The sequence below is a fragment of the Serinus canaria genome, chromosome 15 (assembly GCF_022539315.1).
Source record: "Serinus canaria isolate serCan28SL12 chromosome 15, serCan2020, whole genome shotgun sequence".
Taxonomy (NCBI): Eukaryota; Metazoa; Chordata; class Aves; order Passeriformes; family Fringillidae; genus Serinus; species Serinus canaria.
The window spans coordinates 6,317,513-6,335,950 of NC_066329.1; the positions used below are offsets into that span (position 1 = coordinate 6,317,513).

Consider the following 18,438-nt stretch of genomic DNA (forward strand, 5'->3'; position numbering starts at 1 on the left):
CCGCGCGGTGCCTGCCCGGGCGGCCATTGCGGGTGAGGGCGGAAGCCCGGCCCTCGCGCCCTCGGAGGCGGCCATCGCCGGGAGCCCCTTCTGCCCTTGGACGTCTCTTCGATTACAGGGTGTTGACGCGGCCCTGCCGCCCCTTCTCTGGGCTCTCTTTAATGGCAAAGCAAGCAAATTGCCCTCAGCAAAGATGGCAAACTCGGCGACAACACCAGCAGGGTGCTTCCGGCCAAGATCCTCTCGGGATTGGCCAGCAGCGCTCATTGTCACCGCCTTCTCCGCATCCCATGGGCGAAGCCCCGGAACGGGATTTTGCAGTAAGCGCAGAAGAGGCGGAATGGGCGCATTCCTATTGGCCAGCGCTCCATGAGGAGCGGACCAATGAGACGCGGCGCTGCTTTGGCGCCCAGTTTGAGCGGGCGCGGCCTGCGGCTGCCGCCCGTTCCCGCCGCGCGCGCCCGTTCCCGCCATGTTCGTCTCCGACTGCCGCCGGGAGTTCTACGACCTGATCGTCACCCAGGTACGGGCAGCGCGCCGTGACCGGGCCGGGCCGGCACCCTGAGCGCTCCAGCGGCGGGCGGAGCGGCCTCCCCTAGGGCTCTCCCCCCTCTGGGCTCCCGCGGTTCCCGCCGCCTCACGCGGCTCAGGGTCGGTGCGGGGCGTCCCCGGTCTGCCCGCGGCGCCTGAGGCGAACCGGCTGAGGCGAACCAGCTGAGGCGAAGGGGCTGCGGTGCTCTGGGGCGGTGCTGGCCCCGCTCCGGGGGCTGCGGGGCGCGGGTCGGCGGCGGGGAGCACCGGCCAGGCGGCCGCGCTGAGGGCGGCGGGTCCGGCGGTCACCCGGGTGGTAAAAATCCCTTTCCCGGGTGTTTCCCCTTCCCTACCCTTGGGAACGGGGACAAAGCAGCGTCAGCGCCGTCAGGGCTCGCCAGGGATTTCACTGCCGGCTCGCCTCCTTCCGCAAAAGTGTTTTTGTGTGTTCTGGATCTCGTGCCTAACCATGACATCTCTAAAGTATTTATTTTAATACCTTTCTAACCGTTTTGGTGTTATTTGCCCAGACACTAAATACTGTTTTATGTCATCTTTTAATGTTTTTCCTGCAATCTTGTAGCACATCTGTTTGCTACTTGTATTTTTAACCCAGGGTTTGCTTAACTCCGTTCGCTGTGGTATGGTGGTGAAGCTTTTGTTGAGAAGTCTTTTTGGTATTTCTACCGATGAAATGATATCATGGACTGTGCAAATGAAAACATTTATCTTAATATCTCCAGCTGTGAGCAAAATCTCAAAACACCCTTCCCTTAAGACCTCAAACGACACTCTCTCAAAACAAACAAAAACCGAACCAACCAACCTGTCCCTCCCCCCCGCCAAAAAAAATACCAGCCAACTTTGATTTAGGTGAAAGAATTTCTTTCTTGGGGTTGCCTTGCTCTTGCTTTTGCTACAGTTTTTTTTTTTAGTTAAAATTGCTGATCTCTGCTGAAAATGAAGGCCATTCTAAACACAATGAAAATAATTGTAGGGCTTGACTAGGTGTGAGACTTCAAAAGTATGTGAGGGTCAAAGGAGTCTGTGTAATTACGTGTCCCTAAAGGAGCTGACATATTTTGGGTATGTGGAGTTGCTTGTTTTTGATATTGACAGATATCCAAACTGGTTAATTTTGGTTGCAATATCCATTCAGAAGCAAGCTTGTTTTATGCTTATGATGATGTCTGTCTATATTTCTGGTGGCTCAGTGTTCTATGCATTTCATGTATCAGCATGCTCTATTTGGCACCCATATTAATGCTATTATTTTGTTATTTTTACAGCGTGTTCTCCTACTTGTTGCTTCAGATGTTGATGCATTATGTGCTTGTAAAATACTCCAAGTAAGTCTTGACTCATTGTCACTGCAGGCTGACAGTATGAAAAAATATGTATGCCCTGGGATCCTGTACATGGGTGTGAACAGGGGAGAGGGGGAGGCTTTAATCTGCTTTTGTAAGATTTGTTTCCATGAGTTTTGGCACTGAAAACTGGTGAGTCGTAGTCTCAGAGCTCATGCAGATTTGTCATTTGGGATGTCTTTATTTTAAGGATTTGCATGGAATAGAGTCATAGCCTGGTGCAGCATTGCAGGAGAGGCTGTTTCCCCTCCCCTCTGCTCACAGCTGTTGCTTCCTTGCAGGCTTTGTTTCAGTGTGACCATGTGCAATACACACTCGTGCCAGTGGCTGGGTGGCAAGAGCTTGAAACTGCCTTTCTGGAGCACAAAGATCAGGTGAAAAATACTGGGAAATTTTTAAAATGTAGCTCATCGTTTGTAAAGATAAACTGCTTCCCTTCCCTGATTTAAAGTGTCAACACTTAACTCGTTATTATTAGTGGTTTCTTAAAACTGTGGTTAGAATTTATCGCACCAGTAATACACTTGTCAAGATTTTAACATCACCTCCAACAAATGTGCTATAATGTTGATAGAGTCAAATTAAGTTTGCACAAATTATGAAATCTAAAGGTGCTGGTATTGAATGTCCAACATCCCTGAATTGTGTGCTTTGCCTTAAAAAAAAATTTCTGCCTCAGAGACATCAAATATCAGAAAGTAAACACAAATTTTGGCAATGATGAGTGCTCTGTAGGTTTTGTAAATGTATTTTCAGTTTTCCATTTTCCTGGAAATTTAAGTAATGAACTTCTTTTTTATCTGCCTTTGTTTGCAGTTCAAATACTTTGTTCTTATCAATTGTGGTGCCAATGTAGACCTCCTGGAAATCTTGCAGCCTGAAGAAGACACTTATTTTTTTGTGTGTGACAGTCACAGACCGATCAATGTAGTGAATGTTTACAATGACACACAGGTAAAAGCTTTTCTTTCATAAAAACCTCCCCACAGTGTGGTGGTGGGCAGTGTAGTGCTTCTCTGTGTTTGCAAAACTAGTTAGAACATTAGCTTGTAGGTCAGAAAGCAGCATTAATAAATAAATATTTGCAGTACCAATGTATGTGATGAGAAAAAAATCCTTTTTCCTGTAGTGAAATGTCTAAAGTTAGCAATGTGGCAGTTGTCAGAAGTAAGCACCTGTTAATCTTACTGCTATAAATCAAACTGCCATAAATCAGAGGATAAACATCCCTCCAGAATGTGACATGTATTATTTCTCATCTTCTAGAATTTAAAATATTAACCACAAATTATTGTGCTTTAACAAGCATTAAAATGATAATGTTTTCATTAATGCTCTAACAGAGGAATATGAATTTTTCCTTTTATTTTCTATAAATCAGTATGGTATTTGTATTAAAAACCAATGTTTTGGTATGCCAGGAATTAATACAGCCTAAAGGAATTTTTAGTTTCTTTTCTAAGTAAGAGTGCATTTTGCTCACTGAGTAAGATACTTTCTCTAAAATACAGTTTCTCCTTACTAGATTAAGCTGTTAGTCAAGCAGGAGGATGATCTTGATGTTCCTGCTTACGATGACATCTTCAGAGATGAGGAGGAGGAGGAGGAGGAGGAAGAGGACTCAGAGAAGGAAAGTGATGGCTCAGAGCCCCTGGAGAAGCGCAGACGTTTTGAGGAGGTTTGTTTCACTGCTGTGTTCTGAAAGGAAGAGAAAGAACACTGCTGTTACATATCTTTGACATCATAACAACATTTGAGTTTAAAAATTATCTTCCATTAGGTCACAAATCCAAGTGCAAGATTAAAAAATAATCTAAAACAACAGGTAGTTTCACATAAACAAAATATTTATTTATCTGAACTACACAGAAATATTTTCTCCAAATTAAAAAAAAACCTGTTTGAACTTACTTATGCATAATTCTTTATATAAGCAGTGAACTGCAGAGATTCATCTCCTAATATGTGCTGTGGGCTTGGTAGTCTAGCAGTAGAACTTGTTTAGATATTAACTCCTTTTACAAAAAAAGTGTTTGAGAAGATACAAGCTCACAAATAGTTTAGCAATGCGTTTTGTCTGTGTTTGTAGCAGTGAACTAAAAAAAGAATATTAAGTGTACACATGAAATTTAATTGGCCATGTTTGCCATGTTACTTGTAGCATATTTTCTATTTATATTACAAAAGCAAACAAAGGCATGAGACCAGCAATTAAGGGACAACTGAATATGAAGACATCCTTAGATCTAATATATATTTCATTTTTTCTTTGTTATCTTCCCATTAGCATTGTACTTTTTTTCCCTAGTAATTTAAAAATGGCACTGTCTTAGCCAAAGAAGCTATCCAAATTCAAAAGAAAATTATAAATACACAAAATAAATATTTCACAAAGATCTTATGTGTGCACCTTGGAAAGATTTTTGATAATACTATTCTCATTAGATGTTGTTAATAGCTTTTTTTTTTAATTTAGGAAAATAAATATTTTTAATGAAAATTTTAATTACATTTTTTAAATTAAAGTTTAATAATTGATGTATCTGGATGCTAATCTATTAGAGTATTTTTTCTAGCTTTTTAACATCCTGGAAATTAATTTACAGGAGGTAATAGAGAGGACAATGAAAAGGAGACAAAGGAGAGAATGGGAAGCACGCAGGTGTGTAAATGGGGTTTTCTTATGTTGCTGCTTTTTCTTTCATTCTTAGATTAAAATTGTGTTAAGAATACAAACAAGATAACAAGCTGTGATTTGCAAGATGCTTTAATTATAATTTTATTTACAAAGTATATACAGATCATTGTTTAAATAGAGGAAATTGTTAATAGTAATTTAAAATTTGAGTACCAGTAGGTGCATTGGCTCACTTCAAACAGCTGTAATGTTCTTATTTTGTCTGCCTTGGGCTGAAATTTGTCCTTCTGTTTTCTACTTTTACATTTCCACTACAATCAATAGGAATGAACAGGAAAAAATCAGATAAAATGGGATTTGAGGAATACTGATGTAATTATTTTCCCTTTTTGCTTTATGAGTACATTTCAGTGTGGTTTCCACATTGTTAGTGAAGTCTGATTGCCTTGCAGATAAACAATTTCTAGCCCACACTTAATATTTTTAATTGCTAAAATGAAATTTAAATATTAATCACCACTTCTGGCTTATTTTTTAATTGGTTCCAATTACCAATTCTCCACTTATTCAAATCTGTTTTTTTTTCCCCATTTTAGACGAGAAATTCTTTTTGATTATGAACAATATGAATACCATGGAACCTCAGTAAGTATAAACTGTTTACCATAAAACTTTAAGGTGACAGTGTAAAAGTAATTAGACAAAATCCAATGTTATAATTATCTATTACAATTATATAATTATCTAATAATGCTATTCAGTATAATAATATTGCATCTTGTATTTTTTAATCTTATTGTTGTATATATATTATGCAGTATATATATATATATATATTTTTTTTTTTTTTTTTTTTAATTAGTTTGATAGTTTATGGCTTTTTTTAGATCCTTGCAAGGGTATCTATCTATTTACAAAATACTGTCACAAAAAGACTTTTGCACGTAGGGAGGCTGTTTGTCTTTCAGAGTGTCAGGATATCCCAAACACAGCACTTTGGGCATCAAACTGTTCTTTCTGTCATTTGGACTCTCTGATTATTTATATTTAATTGTTTGCTTTATATATAATGCAGGTTTACACAGCTCTCTAGAATATTTTTCTTTCTACTTATTATCTTAGGAAGAAGCTGGCAGATTGTCAGATTGCAGGGTGATTTCAGGGCTTTAGTAACATGTGCTAGGGCTTGGCAGATTGAGCTGTTCTATTTGTTTAGTGTCTTGTGTTCATTTGTCTTTTTGCTTCTCCCTCTTGTAGTCTGCAATGGTGATGTTTGATCTGGCATGGGTAATGTCTAAGGACTTGAATGACATGTTGTGGTAGGTTTCCATCATCATTTTTTGTAGAGATTGGAAGCTTAAACCTGCCACAAAGGCAGGCAAGATTTCCCAAGATTATTTGGTTTCACTATGAGATTCCAGTTTCTTTTGGGGGTGGATGCTTGTCCTCAGCTAGAGGATGCATCTGTGTAAATTAATTAAAAGCAGCAACAGATTTTGCATGGAAAAAGGGAGAATGGTGCTATATGTGTATGTCTGCAACAGAGGGAATGGTAGTAGATAACTTTGTTATTAACTTCTCTGTACTGCTGCTAAACAATGTTTTTGGTTTGTTCTCTTACATACTTGGAGGGTTAAATAGAATATTCCCTGTTGGAATACTTGTTGGTTTAACCTTTTTTTTCTATTTCTCTTTTTCCAAAAAAATTTAGGTGGGCTATTGTTGGCCTAACAGATCAGTGGGTCCAAGATAAAATCACTCAGTAAGAAAGATTTTTTAAAAACCTTATTTTTAAAAATTATTATTATTCTTTCTTATTTATTTGTCTGTCTTTTAAGAGTTTGGTTTTGGGAGTAGCAGCAATTAATAGAGCTCAGGAAACATAAGGGTATTATTATAACAGATATAAGAAATGAACAGTGATATTAAATATATTAATGCCTGAATGTGATCTATTCCTATTCCAAAGATAGGAATGCATTTATTTTTAAAGTTATTTTCTATTATTTAGAATTTTTAAGTTAACTTTGTTTTTCACAAAATAATAAATCAATCACTTCTGATCTGGGAAGAAATTGTGTTTAATGGTAGTTTACCTGAGTATGAGCTTCCTTTATTAAAGGAAGAAACTTCTGCATGTTCTTTATCCTCCAGGTTCCTTTACAGTTTTAAACAAGTTTCAGATATTTTTTCCTCTTTTTTTATTTTCTACTAGATTTGATCAGAATTCTAATATTACATGTGTAGACTTTAATTCTGGGGTTATATTTTTACTAATACATGGACATTTTAAAATAGATAAGTGTAACAGTATATTACACTTATCTTGTAATATACTACAAGATATTCCTGATTTCTTTGCTCAGTCCATTGTTTGGTTTTGTCGTATTATTTTGGTTTGGGTTTTTTGTAGGGATTTTTGTTTTGGTTGTGGTTTTTTGGTGGTTATTTTGTTTGGTTGGGGTTTTTGTTTGTTGTATTTTTTTTTAATTTTAGTTGCCTGGGTAAAAAGATGAATATTGTAAAAACATTATTTAATGAGTTGGGAGGGTTTTAAAATGTATTCACGTTTTCCTGCTGCAGACTTTAGGAAGCATTTTTTATTTTCTTGTAATCAAGAACCAAAATTCCCAGTTAGAAGGAGAAGTGCCAAACTTGTTTGTGTTCCAGGATGAAGTACGTGACTGACATTGGGATCCTGCAGCGCCACGTGTCCCGCCACAACCACCGCAACGAGGATGAGGAGAATTCCCTGTCCATCGACTGCATGAGAATTGCATTTGAGTATGAGTATCCTTAAAGAAGGTCTGGGGTTAACCCCTCTGGAGATTTTACCTAGGGGAAAAAGAAAATGCCAGCACCATCTCTGCTTAGAGTGGAAATAAAATAAAGGGAAATCCAAATGTTTTGTTGTGGATGAATCCCTGTTTCAGCTGCTGGTGGGGCTTCAGTTCAGCTTAACCTTTCAGAGCTGGTTGCAAGTCACCATTGCTACTCTTGGGTTACATCAGCTGAGCTTCTCACTGCATTTTATGCAGCACAGACATGCAATATGTAAGGGCAGTTGAATTCTTTCCTGCTTGTGGAGTTTGTAGGGTCAGAGGATATTTGTGTTTGCAATTATTTGCCATAACTCCTGCTCAGCCTGCGCCTGGCACTGTACCAGCACTGGTCTCTCTATGAAAGTCTCTGTAACACCTGCTACACCTCTGCCAGCCTCAAGCTTTGGTCTGTGCAAGGGCAGAAGAGGCTCCAGGAATTTTTGGCTGACATGGGGTGAGTTATAAAAATTTGGATCATTTTTTTCAATGACTTACAGGAAAATATTCAGAATATAGCTTGTAAGTACTCAAGCTGTCAGCTTTTAAATATGATTGTGGGGCTCTGAATAGGTGGCCGTGTCTCTGAGTTACACAACTTGTGTATTGGTTTACAAGGAGCACTTGCTGTATGCTTTTATGGAATGGCAGCTCAATAAAGTAACCTCTGCTTCCTTGTATTCACATTTCAATTACTGAAAAAACGAATGCATGCAAGTTTAGTCAGACTTAACCTTGTTAAATCATCTAATAATTTTAAAAGTCCTATGAGAAAAAGGCAAAATACTTATTTCTTCTGGCATACCTGTCAATTAATTTTTTTCCATCTGTTCTTAGTTTGCCCTTGAAGCAAGTAAAACAGAAGTTTAATTCCATGGACATGTCTTTGAAAGAAAATCTTCGGGAGATGATTGAAGAATCTGCAAACAAATTTGGGTAAATTGTTTTAAATACAAATGTTTTATCTGAAAATACTGTCCAATTAAGTTCAAATATTTTTGTATGAAGATGATCTAATATGCTGTTTTTAAAAATATGATTCTTAGATTGACAAAGTAACATCGGATTTGTTGCAAATGTTAGTATGAGTTTTTTCTTCATGTGCTTAAGATTAACAAACTGGGGAGAGAGCTGGTCACTGTTGATAATGTTAATAAATTTTCCTGTGTCTATTTAATTTTGCAGAATGAAAGATTTGCGAGTTCAGACTTTCAGCATTCACTTTGGCTTTAAGAACAAGTTCTCAGCAAGTGACATCGTTTATGCAACAACTTCTCTCATGGAGAACATAGAGAAAGAAGGGCCTGAAACAACTAATTTCATTAAGGCTTTGGACAGTCTCTCCAGGTACTGAAAATATGTCTCTTCAGTATTTTGCAATTTTATTTAGGGAAATGTATTGGGATTATGGATCTAAAAAATTAATTGTTGCTTCATAAGCTATTAAAGAAAAAAATCAGAATATCCCTGTGAATAGCATTTAGATATAATTTTAATGTGGAAAACTTTATTTTACTAAGGAAGTGTTTGTTTTTATTCTTTTTGTTGCAGGGGTAACCTGGACAAGCTGCACCAAGGACTGGACCTAGCCAAAAAGCAGCTACGTGCCATTCAGCAGACAGTGGCCAGCTGTATTTGCACCAACCTTGTCATTTCCCAGGGGCCATTTCTCTATTGCTCCCTCATGGAGGTCAGAATTGTGTGTTTGGGCTGTCATTTGACTCTTCTTTTTGACTATATCATCTTTGAATAACAGTTTCCTTAAGTGCTTGGCACAGCAAGAATTAGTCTGTAAGAAAGAATCTGTTTCTCTGTACTGTGCTGTCCTGTGATGGGTCAATATTGACATTGCTCTGAACTTCCCAAAGGCAGAATCACCCCTCATAAAGGGGGAGAGGGCTTTGCTGCAAAGCTGGGTGAGCTCAACCTCCTGTGCTGTAATGGTTCTTGTTAGTGTTCTTTGAGCCACACACAGCTTCTAGCCTTGTTAGTAGATCATAAAACTAAGTAAGAGTAAGAATCATCTTGGGCTGTAATTAAAATAATTCTTCTTTTCCTAGGGCACACCAGATGTGAAACTGTTTTCCAAACCAGTGTCTCTGTGTCTGCTTAGTAAATACTTACTGAAATCATTCGTTTGCTCTGTAAGTAAATCAAAAGCATTTGACTCACAAACTTCTGGCTGGTGTAGCTCTTATTGTTCTGTCAGATACTTGCAGTTGATTATTAAAAGCATTAGGGGAAATTATTAATAATGTTTTTCTGCTTATTGATTGGATGATTTTAGCATATTTGTGAATGCTGCTCCAGGGAAGATACCTATTTGGAGATTTCATAGCATTGAATTTTCATTACCAAGATAGAAAATTACACAAATGTTTAGATTTTTATTAAGTTTTGAGGGAGTACATCCCTGAAATTTCTATTAGTCCTTAAAGGGACTTTTACTGTAAGGAGCAAGTAAATTGAGATATCCCATAAAGAAATCACCTTCTGTTGAGCTGCAGAATATCTCTATCCTTAGGTGGCTATTTGTAATGCTATCTCTCATGGAGAGCTGATATTAAGTTGCTTTCTGACCTTGTGTAACAAAGAGGCTTTGACTTCCAGACAAAAAACAAGCGCTGCAAGCTGCTGCCCCTGGTCATGGCTGCACCCATGGATGTTGAACAGGGAACTGTGATCATGGTGGGGATTCCTCCAGAGACAGAAAGCTCAGACAAAAAGAAGTAAGCAAAGTGTTTCCAAGTTCTAAACCTGTCTCTGAAGCAAATATATGTCCTGTACTATTTAACACTGATTATGTTGACTTGAATGGTATCCTTTTCAAGAACACACCTTCTGCATACAGTGTGCATGAGGTACTTTGTGAGGCCATACAAATCTTCAAGCAGGATCTTGCAATCCTTGCAAGGTTTTTCTTTTCCTTCCCTCTTAAAAGAGGGAAATAGTTTACTCTATGGCCCATGACTTCATTTCTAAAAGCTTCCAATGTAAAAATTTTTGCAAGTGAATAAGTGAGGTGTCTGTTAAATACACAGCACCTGTAAAAACATCTGGAAGCCATTTCCACCTCTCAGCCAGGAAAAAGTTCCTTGCTTCAACCTCAGCAAACATCCTTTCCCGTGACCCTCATCCATATTTCTGCTCCTGCCTCAGCTTTTTTGGAAGAGCCTTCGAGAAGGCTGCGGAGAGCACCAGCTCCCGGACGCTGCACAACCACTTCCAGATGTCCAGTGAGTAATGGGGCCTGCAGGGGGCGGTGCTCAGAGCCTGCACAAAGCACAGAGCACCCAGCCTGCCTTTCTGGGACTGTGTGCATGGCAGCTCTGCATGCACTGAGCTTTGCACATGTGCACTGCACTTTACAGTCCATGATGTTATCTGTAAAGGCTTGGAATTTAACAGTGTGGAATTGACGGGACACTTTAGCAGTGAAATCAGCCTGTCTTGCACATACTTCAAAAAGAGACAGGCTTTTAAATAATATCTATCTGTGCATGTTGAACATACACAGAAATATTCTTGGATTTAAGAAGTGCCTGCTCTGTTGTGGAGTGAGCACCTACAAATTAGTTTGCTAATATTTAAGCATAAAATAAACAGTGAGCATTGAATTTTGTTCAAATTGCTTCACCTTCTTAAAGATGGGTAAGAATATAAATTGGTATACTCAGGCTTACTGTTCTTCAAGAGAGGATACCTGGTATATCTTCTGGTGAGATCTGGTATATCTGTCAGTTGTTTGCATCCTGTAATAAAATATTTCATATTTTAGTAATTGAATTGAAAACAGAAGATCGGAGCAAATTTCTGGATGCACTCATTTCTCTCTTGTCCTAAAGGTAAGACACAGTAAGGATTACTTTAAAAATTATTATAAATCAAGTAACTTGCCACTCTCTGTAGAATATTTTTTAAAAATATGGCAACTTTTAGTGAAAATATAAATTGAAGCTAAGAGTTTCTTACAAATACAACTGTTTTCCTTTGGAGGAGGAGGCAGACAATGTGAAAGCAATATTTTTTCATCCTTATGAGATTTATTTAAGTTTCATCATCCCTGAGCTTCTCTGTCATTGTACCTAACTTTTTGTGGCTTTTTAACTTAGGGTGGAAAAGGAGCATCAGTTTGTGTTGTGAGAGAAATATTAGCTAACTGTAGCTGATCCTCTGTTACTGACATTTAATTCTGATGGCTTGTTTGAGCTCAGGATGGAATTTTCCCAACAGCAGTGCCACTGGCTTTGATGTTAATGCAGAATTTGCATTTTTCTTTCCCAGTGTTAGGGTTGTAGCCTAGGTTGGTGTGTAGTTTCTACCTGGAACAGTGATGGGGATGTAAGAATTTATTTGTAGTTGTCAAGTAGCTGCACACTAGTCCAAAGCTGCTTGTTAGACAGCAGAGGCATGCATGGCTCACAGGATCTCTACATCCATTTGTTCCTTTCTTTACCCTCTGACTACTGATTGTTTTGTCTTCTGCTCTTGTTATGCAGTGGTGCCTTTTGGCTCCTTGTGCTGGAAGCTGAGGATGAGACCCTCTGAAATGATTTTGGATGTTCCAAAGTTCATGGTGCTACAGTTTTGGTGTATCTTAGGTACTGGTACAGGCCTGGACTGGTGTTTTTATGCCTTTTGGGAGGTCAAAAGGATTTTGATCTCAGCACAGAGATATTAAACACTTCTTTTTCTAAACATCCTACCTTGGTAATGGCAAAGGCTGTCACCTGGTATTTGTACATTGGATTTCTATTTATTAAGCCTGTTTTTATTAGTAGATGTACTCTTGTGATGTTTAGTTGTTGACTGATAACAAAAAATAGGTTTTGAAGTTCCATATTTATATTACTGTTCAATTGTAATTTTAAAATTATCTTGAATGCTTTTTATTTTTTAAACAAGCTATTTGAAACTCTCCTTGAAGTTCTAGATGCTGAAAATGTTTTTTAGTTTAGTTTAATTGAAAGACTTGTTTGGTGAGAGGAATTTTTAGATTTTGGGGTTTTTAAAATCCAAATACTGAGTAACTGCCAAATACCAAATGAAAAATCCAGGGAATGCCAGCATCAATAAAGCCTTTTTGGTCATGTGTTGTGATACTGTATTGTCACTTGTAGCTTGACTCTGGGAATCATTTTCCTGGAAGGAGGCTGAAGTACTATGATAATTCTGTGTAGAGTGTAGCACTATAAATATTGACAGAGTAGCTTATCCTGTTCCTTAGCAGATTTCATTTTACTTGGGTCCTATGAAATGGCTCATTGGCCTTACCCTGCTCTGTATATGTGTACATGTGGAATGCTCTTCTACTTGAAGTGTTTGCTTGAATTCACTGTGACTTCAATGTTTTCATGTATTGTAACAAATACATAGAGGTTATGTATCATTACATCATTCTTTGTACATATTTTAATACAGATTAATTTAATATTAAATGTGATTTAAATGTAGCCAACAGAAACCTAATTAAACTATCTATTTTTATTCCAAAAAAAAGTTGGTTTGGGTTTTTAAGAACTTTTTTATATGTTGTCACCTTATCTAAATAAAATCCCTGTGCCAAGCTGGCATGGCCAAAAAATTGTGTTTCCTAAGATAAAGCCATGCTGCCTTTTGGTTTTTCATGCTTACTGGGTAGTATTGGCAATAAATTATATTGCCCCTTAGCAGCTCATTTTGGGTTTTACAGCATACAGAAATTCTGTCACTTTTCTGAACTACCTTGCTGGGCTTTAGGTCTCTGGACATGGAAACACAGAAGTTTCTGCTGTCTTTTGAACAAATTGTGCCAGGCCAATTAATATGTAAATAGTACAAGTCTCTGTGACAGTGAAGTGCACTTCTGAATATTTTCACTTTATCTTTCAGCTGCAAACTGCTGGGTTAATTAAATCAGATAAATGTGGGAAGTTAATTTATTTATCACAAAATAATCTTTGCCATTGCTGCAGTATTTAATGACTAACTAGTTCAGCCCTATCATATATTTAAGACTTCTTTTACTAGGTGACTGTGGTGTTTTGGAAAATGGACAAATTTTCAAGCACAAGCACCCTTTAGCTTCAGCACGTTGTGTCATACTGGGAGGATGAGAAGTGGGAGCTAATTTTTATGCTGGGATGTGTTGGTAATTGTTTCCTGCCAGATTCTTCAACCAAACGTGTGTAACATCAAACATAAACTTTCCTTGTCCCACCTTTACTGGATTTTTTTTTTGGTTGGTTGGTTTCTGCTGGTTTTTAAGGTTCAATTTTTCCTAAGATCTCCTGGAAATGCCCAGAATGCTTTTGCAAATTTTAGAATTGATCAGCTGTTGAACTGATTCCCAGGTTATCCAAATGTGGCTATAAATCAGTCAGGAGTGTGGAATGCTGCGTAAAAAGAAATTATCAAATCTCCATGGACACCTGAAGAAGTCTCTGCCAATAGATAGAAATTTTGCATGTCAGCATTTTACAGTGTGGGCAATCCAAGGCTCCTTATGTAGTTTATTTTAGGCTACAGATTTGTTGATTAATATATTAATGCTACCTGGAGAATAATTGTATGAGGAGATTGTGAAGCAGTTTCATTCAGCAGCTGTAACTTGGTGGTTTGAGTGGCCCATTGAAATTTGTGTAGGTTGGGTAAAATGATCACTTGTCATCTCTGCCTGAAGAGATAATGATGCTTTTGACTGATTATCCCAAACAGAAATTGTGGCTCCAATAACTCACTAAAAATAGCACTGAGAGAAATCAGCTTAGCCTCTGAAATGTACAGTCATATTCCACCTAGCCATGTCTGAATGCAAATAGAAACATTCCCTAAGGATTATATTGAAGCTGCAGTAACTCTTCCAGTGTTTGCTTGCTGTAATAGCAGCCTCCTAATCAGTTCTTTAAATATTTCTGCTGCTGCTAATCTGAGAACAATAGCAGCATAAAACAAATCCTTTAAAATGTTTTAGTTTTCCTTTAACAAAATAAAATGTTGAAAATCCTTAAATACCAAAGTACTGAAGCAGCTGAACAAGCTGATTTATGCCATTCCTGCTCAGTGATTCATGGCTGGTTTTCTCATGGGGTGATAAATTTAAACATAATTAAAATTGCACAGTAAAGACCTGATTTGATTGAAATTGAAGTGAATCGCCTTCTATGAAAAAATTGTGGTGACTTAATAGACTTGTACTTACCAACATCAAGGTTGCATAGTGTATAAGAATTAATTCTTACCTCCTTTCCTACTTCTCTTTAGAAAAAAAAAAAATTAAGGAATGTTGCAGCTTTGTTGTATGAAAAACTGGCACAGACTGCCTAGATTTTCTGTGGCAATAACAGCCACAGGGGGAGGCCAGTGGGCTTTGGTCAGTTCTTGGCCTCTCTAATGTCAGGAGCAGGTGCTGGGGAAGGGTAAAGGAACAAAGCAGTTGCATTTGATGCTTCCTTCCAGACACAAGTGCTGTCCCTGTCCTTGTGCTCATGACCATCCTGAGCCAGGTGTGGTTTCTGGGTGTTTGGTCACTGTCAGTGCTTATCTGCATTCACTTCCTCCTGGCTCCTGGCAAAGTTCTAGCCTGTGCAGTGTTTTGTGGTGAGTAGATCTGCATCACAGCTAGATATTGGGTGAAAACTAAACCCTAGGGAACAGTGTCATAGTGCTGGTTGCTCTCATTAATGGAAGTTTAAATCTCTACAATGGTTTTTAAGCAAATTATTTTGCAAATATTCATTCTCTTTACTTGCTACTGTAAAATCTTTTGTAATAAAGGACAGAAACTATTCCTGGGTTGAATATTGGGAGATGTTAAGGGGTTATGCCTTGATCTACAGGAATATGTATGTTTATCATCAGACTTTTATGCTTTTTTTCTTAGATGAAAATAGAGCTGGTCCTGCATCAATAGGAGCTCTAGTTGATGAGCCTTATCAAATTTAGCTACAGTATCTGCTCTTTCTTCCCACTCTTCCCTGTGGCTACTCTCTTAGAGCCTACTGCTCTGCTTCTATGGCAGAAGCAATAAATCAGAGGTATTTCAGAATCTGATGCTTTTAGCTGCTCTATCAGCAATCTGAGTTTATTTTAGTAAGCAGCAATCATCACTTGTAAACTGATAGGATCTGAGACAGCCATTGCAGTTTTAAAATGCTGAATGGTTTGCAGGAGAGCTGTTTGATTGTTTAATTAAATCCTGTGTATTCTAGAGAGCTCAGGCAGGAAAATTACCTTAGAATTGTCATGTTTGACTGTCTTTTATGCTTCAGCTTCACTTTTTCCACTCCTGTTTTCGGGACATTTCCAGTGCTCACCTGTCCAGAAATATAAGAGAAATAAAACTTTACATCACTAATCACTAGGCTGGAGCACCCCAGTTGTAAAGTCCAGAAGAGGAAGTTTAAAATCACTCTCTTTTGTACAGGAGCTCTTTGAAGATGGTTTTGTTGTGTTGAATTGGCCTCTCAGGCTGTGCTGACTTGTAAAGAAGAGGGCAGTACAGAGCAGTATTTATTAAAAGGGAAATGTAGTAATCACAAGTAAGGAGGAATCAAAACATAAAACACCAGGACTGTTCTCACAGCAATAAACAGCATCACTTGTTGATTTTATGTGTACATCTGTCAATCAGTGGTTTTGAGTCCCTCACAGAAGGAATATTCTTGAAAACATTCCTCTGAAATTTCCTTTGTGAGTAAGTCTGGCTTGAGGGAAAGAAAGCAGTGAAATGTTTGTTTCTTTAAACGGAAAAATTGAAATCCCTCTTGGCACTCGTGTACCATTGTTGGCTTCAAGGTGGTACTAAAAGTTCCCTTGGAGCAGATTCAAGAGCTGAAAAATATGCTGCCCAGGGTGGAGCTCAAAAATGCCACCTTTATGTACAAGCATTTGGGTTATAAACACAGACTTAGCAGGAAATATTGCAGAACATTCACTAGGGAAAGAAAATTGTGGGAGCTTTTTATTTCAGACTGGATGCCATTCTTTTAAAGCATTTGAGTTTTGATTTTTGTCATTCAGAAGGTGGCAGAATTAGAGAAAAACACAAAGGTCAAACATGTTGAAAATAGGCAAGAAATCCCTAACTTCATAGTACCTAAGCTCATGCCATCCCTGGGTCTGACAGAGCAGAGAATGAGGGTTTCCCAATCACTGCTGCTGGGTGATAGAATAATTTGGGCTTCCTCTGCCCCCTCAAGGCAGTTGTGGCTGCTGGTTCTTATCCTGGCATGTGTTACCTTGACTTGCTGTCTGCTCCTGTGGTGTGCATGTGGGCAATACACTGAAATCTCAATATCCAGAGATAAAGACTTGTCTGGTAATTTGATATCACAACAAGCACTCAGCAGAATTGCTGATGCATGCTATTCTCAATGAGCTGAAGGCTCACAAGTCATTCTTAAATCAGAATTAAGACCAATCCCATAGGAATTTATGGGCAAGCCTTATCATATCATATGAACCAAACTAAGGTAAAATGTGATACAAGCTGTATCACAACATAGTTCCTTCCAGTGCTGGATCTCAGTTTATTTTATTAAGAGAAGAGGGGACTTTTTAATCCTTGGTTCAACAACATCCTTCTCTGAAGTCTTTGTCACTTGCTTAAGAACTGTAGATGACTTCTCTGGCTATTCCTTTATGTCAATGACTAGGTTGCCTGTGTTAGACAAGCACCATGACATTCTGGGTCCTTTGTTTTCTTTTCAAAACCAGTTTTAATTTAGATGATTCCTTTCTGGTCCTCACAAAAGAGATAACACCCCTTACAACAAAAGGGTGCTGTCTTTCATAGCACTTGGAGTCACCTCTTATTGCTGCAGCTTGTCTGTTCCCAGTCCCTTTGGTGTTGGTGTCTCTTTCCACTGTTTAGCTCAGTGGAATTTACTTTCATTTAATCATTCATTTGCAGCATGTCAGTGGAAAATCGGAGGTACCTGCCATTGAATTGGAAACAATTCACAGGGACAGTCAGCTCTTAGTATGTTTTTATTTGCTGAAAGGAGTCACCAAGGGGCTCTCAAAATAAATATGCCATTAATAATGATCTACTGTCTGATCTGAAAGTCTGACTGGATCAGTAGCCTAGAAGGAAGGGGCATGTAAAATGGTGTTTTCTTTCAAAACTGCTGTGGTCAGTGAAGGACTCAGGACTCAAATAGCAAGAATACAGCATGCCCTGGATCAAGCATGGTATGAGCTCTGAGATTACTTTCTTGGGCCCTGGCTAAGTTCCTCATCTGAGACCATGCACTGACCAAAATTTCCCCATCCCTATGTACAGGATGACATTCATCTTTAAAAAAATTAGCATTATAATTTTTTTTTCCTGAGGCTGCTGGTCTTCAGGGAAGTCTCTTTTAACTGGAAAGGGCTTAGGTACATCATAGGGAAGCTGTTAAAATTAATATTTTTTTTTAAAAAAGGTCCTCCAAACAGTTCTGGGCTTTTCCAGTGGTAACTGTTAAGTTCAGAGAAACTCAAAAGAGTCTTTGGCTATATCACTCATGAGGGGGCAGACTGTCTTGGGAGCTTTTTTTCACAGGATCTCAAACTTGAAAAGCTGTTGTCCTACCAATGGAAATAAGATCTCAACAGCTGCAGAACTAGTGCTGTAATATAATTCTGCAACCTGATCCTTTAGCTGAGAACTGTGGTGTTTCATGGTACCATTTGGAATGTGTCACACTGCTCAAATAATTGCCTTCTAAACAGAGCCAGGGCTTGTTTAGTGTTTTCATTTACACTGTCCATGCTTGCCTCAATTACTCAGTCATTGCTTACTAGGTTAAATCAACATCCAGTTTTCAGATATATCCAGATTTCTAGAAATCCTATTTTGTCTATAACTGAGAGTTCAGGTCTATCTAGTACCAGACCAGATTACCACCCAACACTGGTTGTGGTGTTTTCCTTGGGAAGTTGAAGATGTTGTCTGTCATCTCAAGCTTTGCTTTCTCACTTGCCAAAATCTTCATGGCTGAAAACATTTTCTACTTCAAAAATATAAAACCTGGTATGCTCTTCATTATTTATAGCTCTTGTCAGTAACATGCATTACACTCCAGGGTTAATGGCTCTGCAAGTGTGTGCTATCAGAACA

The 18,438-nt window shown here is 38.4% G+C and overlaps 1 protein-coding gene across 1 annotated transcript; it reads left to right on the forward strand.

Moving 5' to 3' along the window:
• The first annotated feature begins 340 nt into the window (after positions 1-340).
• On the forward strand, positions 341-12,457 carry CDC45 (cell division cycle 45). Its single transcript, XM_030233695.2, has 19 exons — positions 341-523; positions 1,821-1,880; positions 2,180-2,272; positions 2,715-2,852; positions 3,424-3,576; positions 4,505-4,560; positions 5,133-5,181; positions 5,794-5,855; positions 6,248-6,298; positions 7,207-7,326; positions 7,681-7,812; positions 8,193-8,291; positions 8,541-8,702; positions 8,907-9,045; positions 9,416-9,499; positions 9,966-10,084; positions 10,515-10,591; positions 11,134-11,200; positions 11,855-12,457. Exons 1-18 carry the CDS (start codon positions 473-475, stop codon positions 11,196-11,198), a joined length of 1,710 nt encoding a protein of 569 aa, XP_030089555.1. The 5' UTR covers positions 341-472; the 3' UTR covers positions 11,199-11,200; positions 11,855-12,457.
• Positions 12,458-18,438: the final 5,981 nt, after the last annotated feature.

What these genes read in the sequence shown, in the direction of transcription:
- CDC45 (XM_030233695.2), top strand. Translation starts at nt 473, where the DNA reads ATGTTCGTCTCCGACTGCCGCCGGGAGTTCTACGACCTGATCGTCACC. An exon ending in ATGTTTACAATGACACACAG is followed by an intron (nt 2,853 to 3,423) that starts GTAAAAGCTTTT and finishes TCTCCTTACTAG; the next exon opens with ATTAAGCTGTTAGTCAAGCA. An exon ending in AGAATTGCATTTGAGTATGA is followed by an intron (nt 7,327 to 7,680) that starts GTATCCTTAAAG and finishes ACTCCTGCTCAG; the next exon opens with CCTGCGCCTGGCACTGTACC.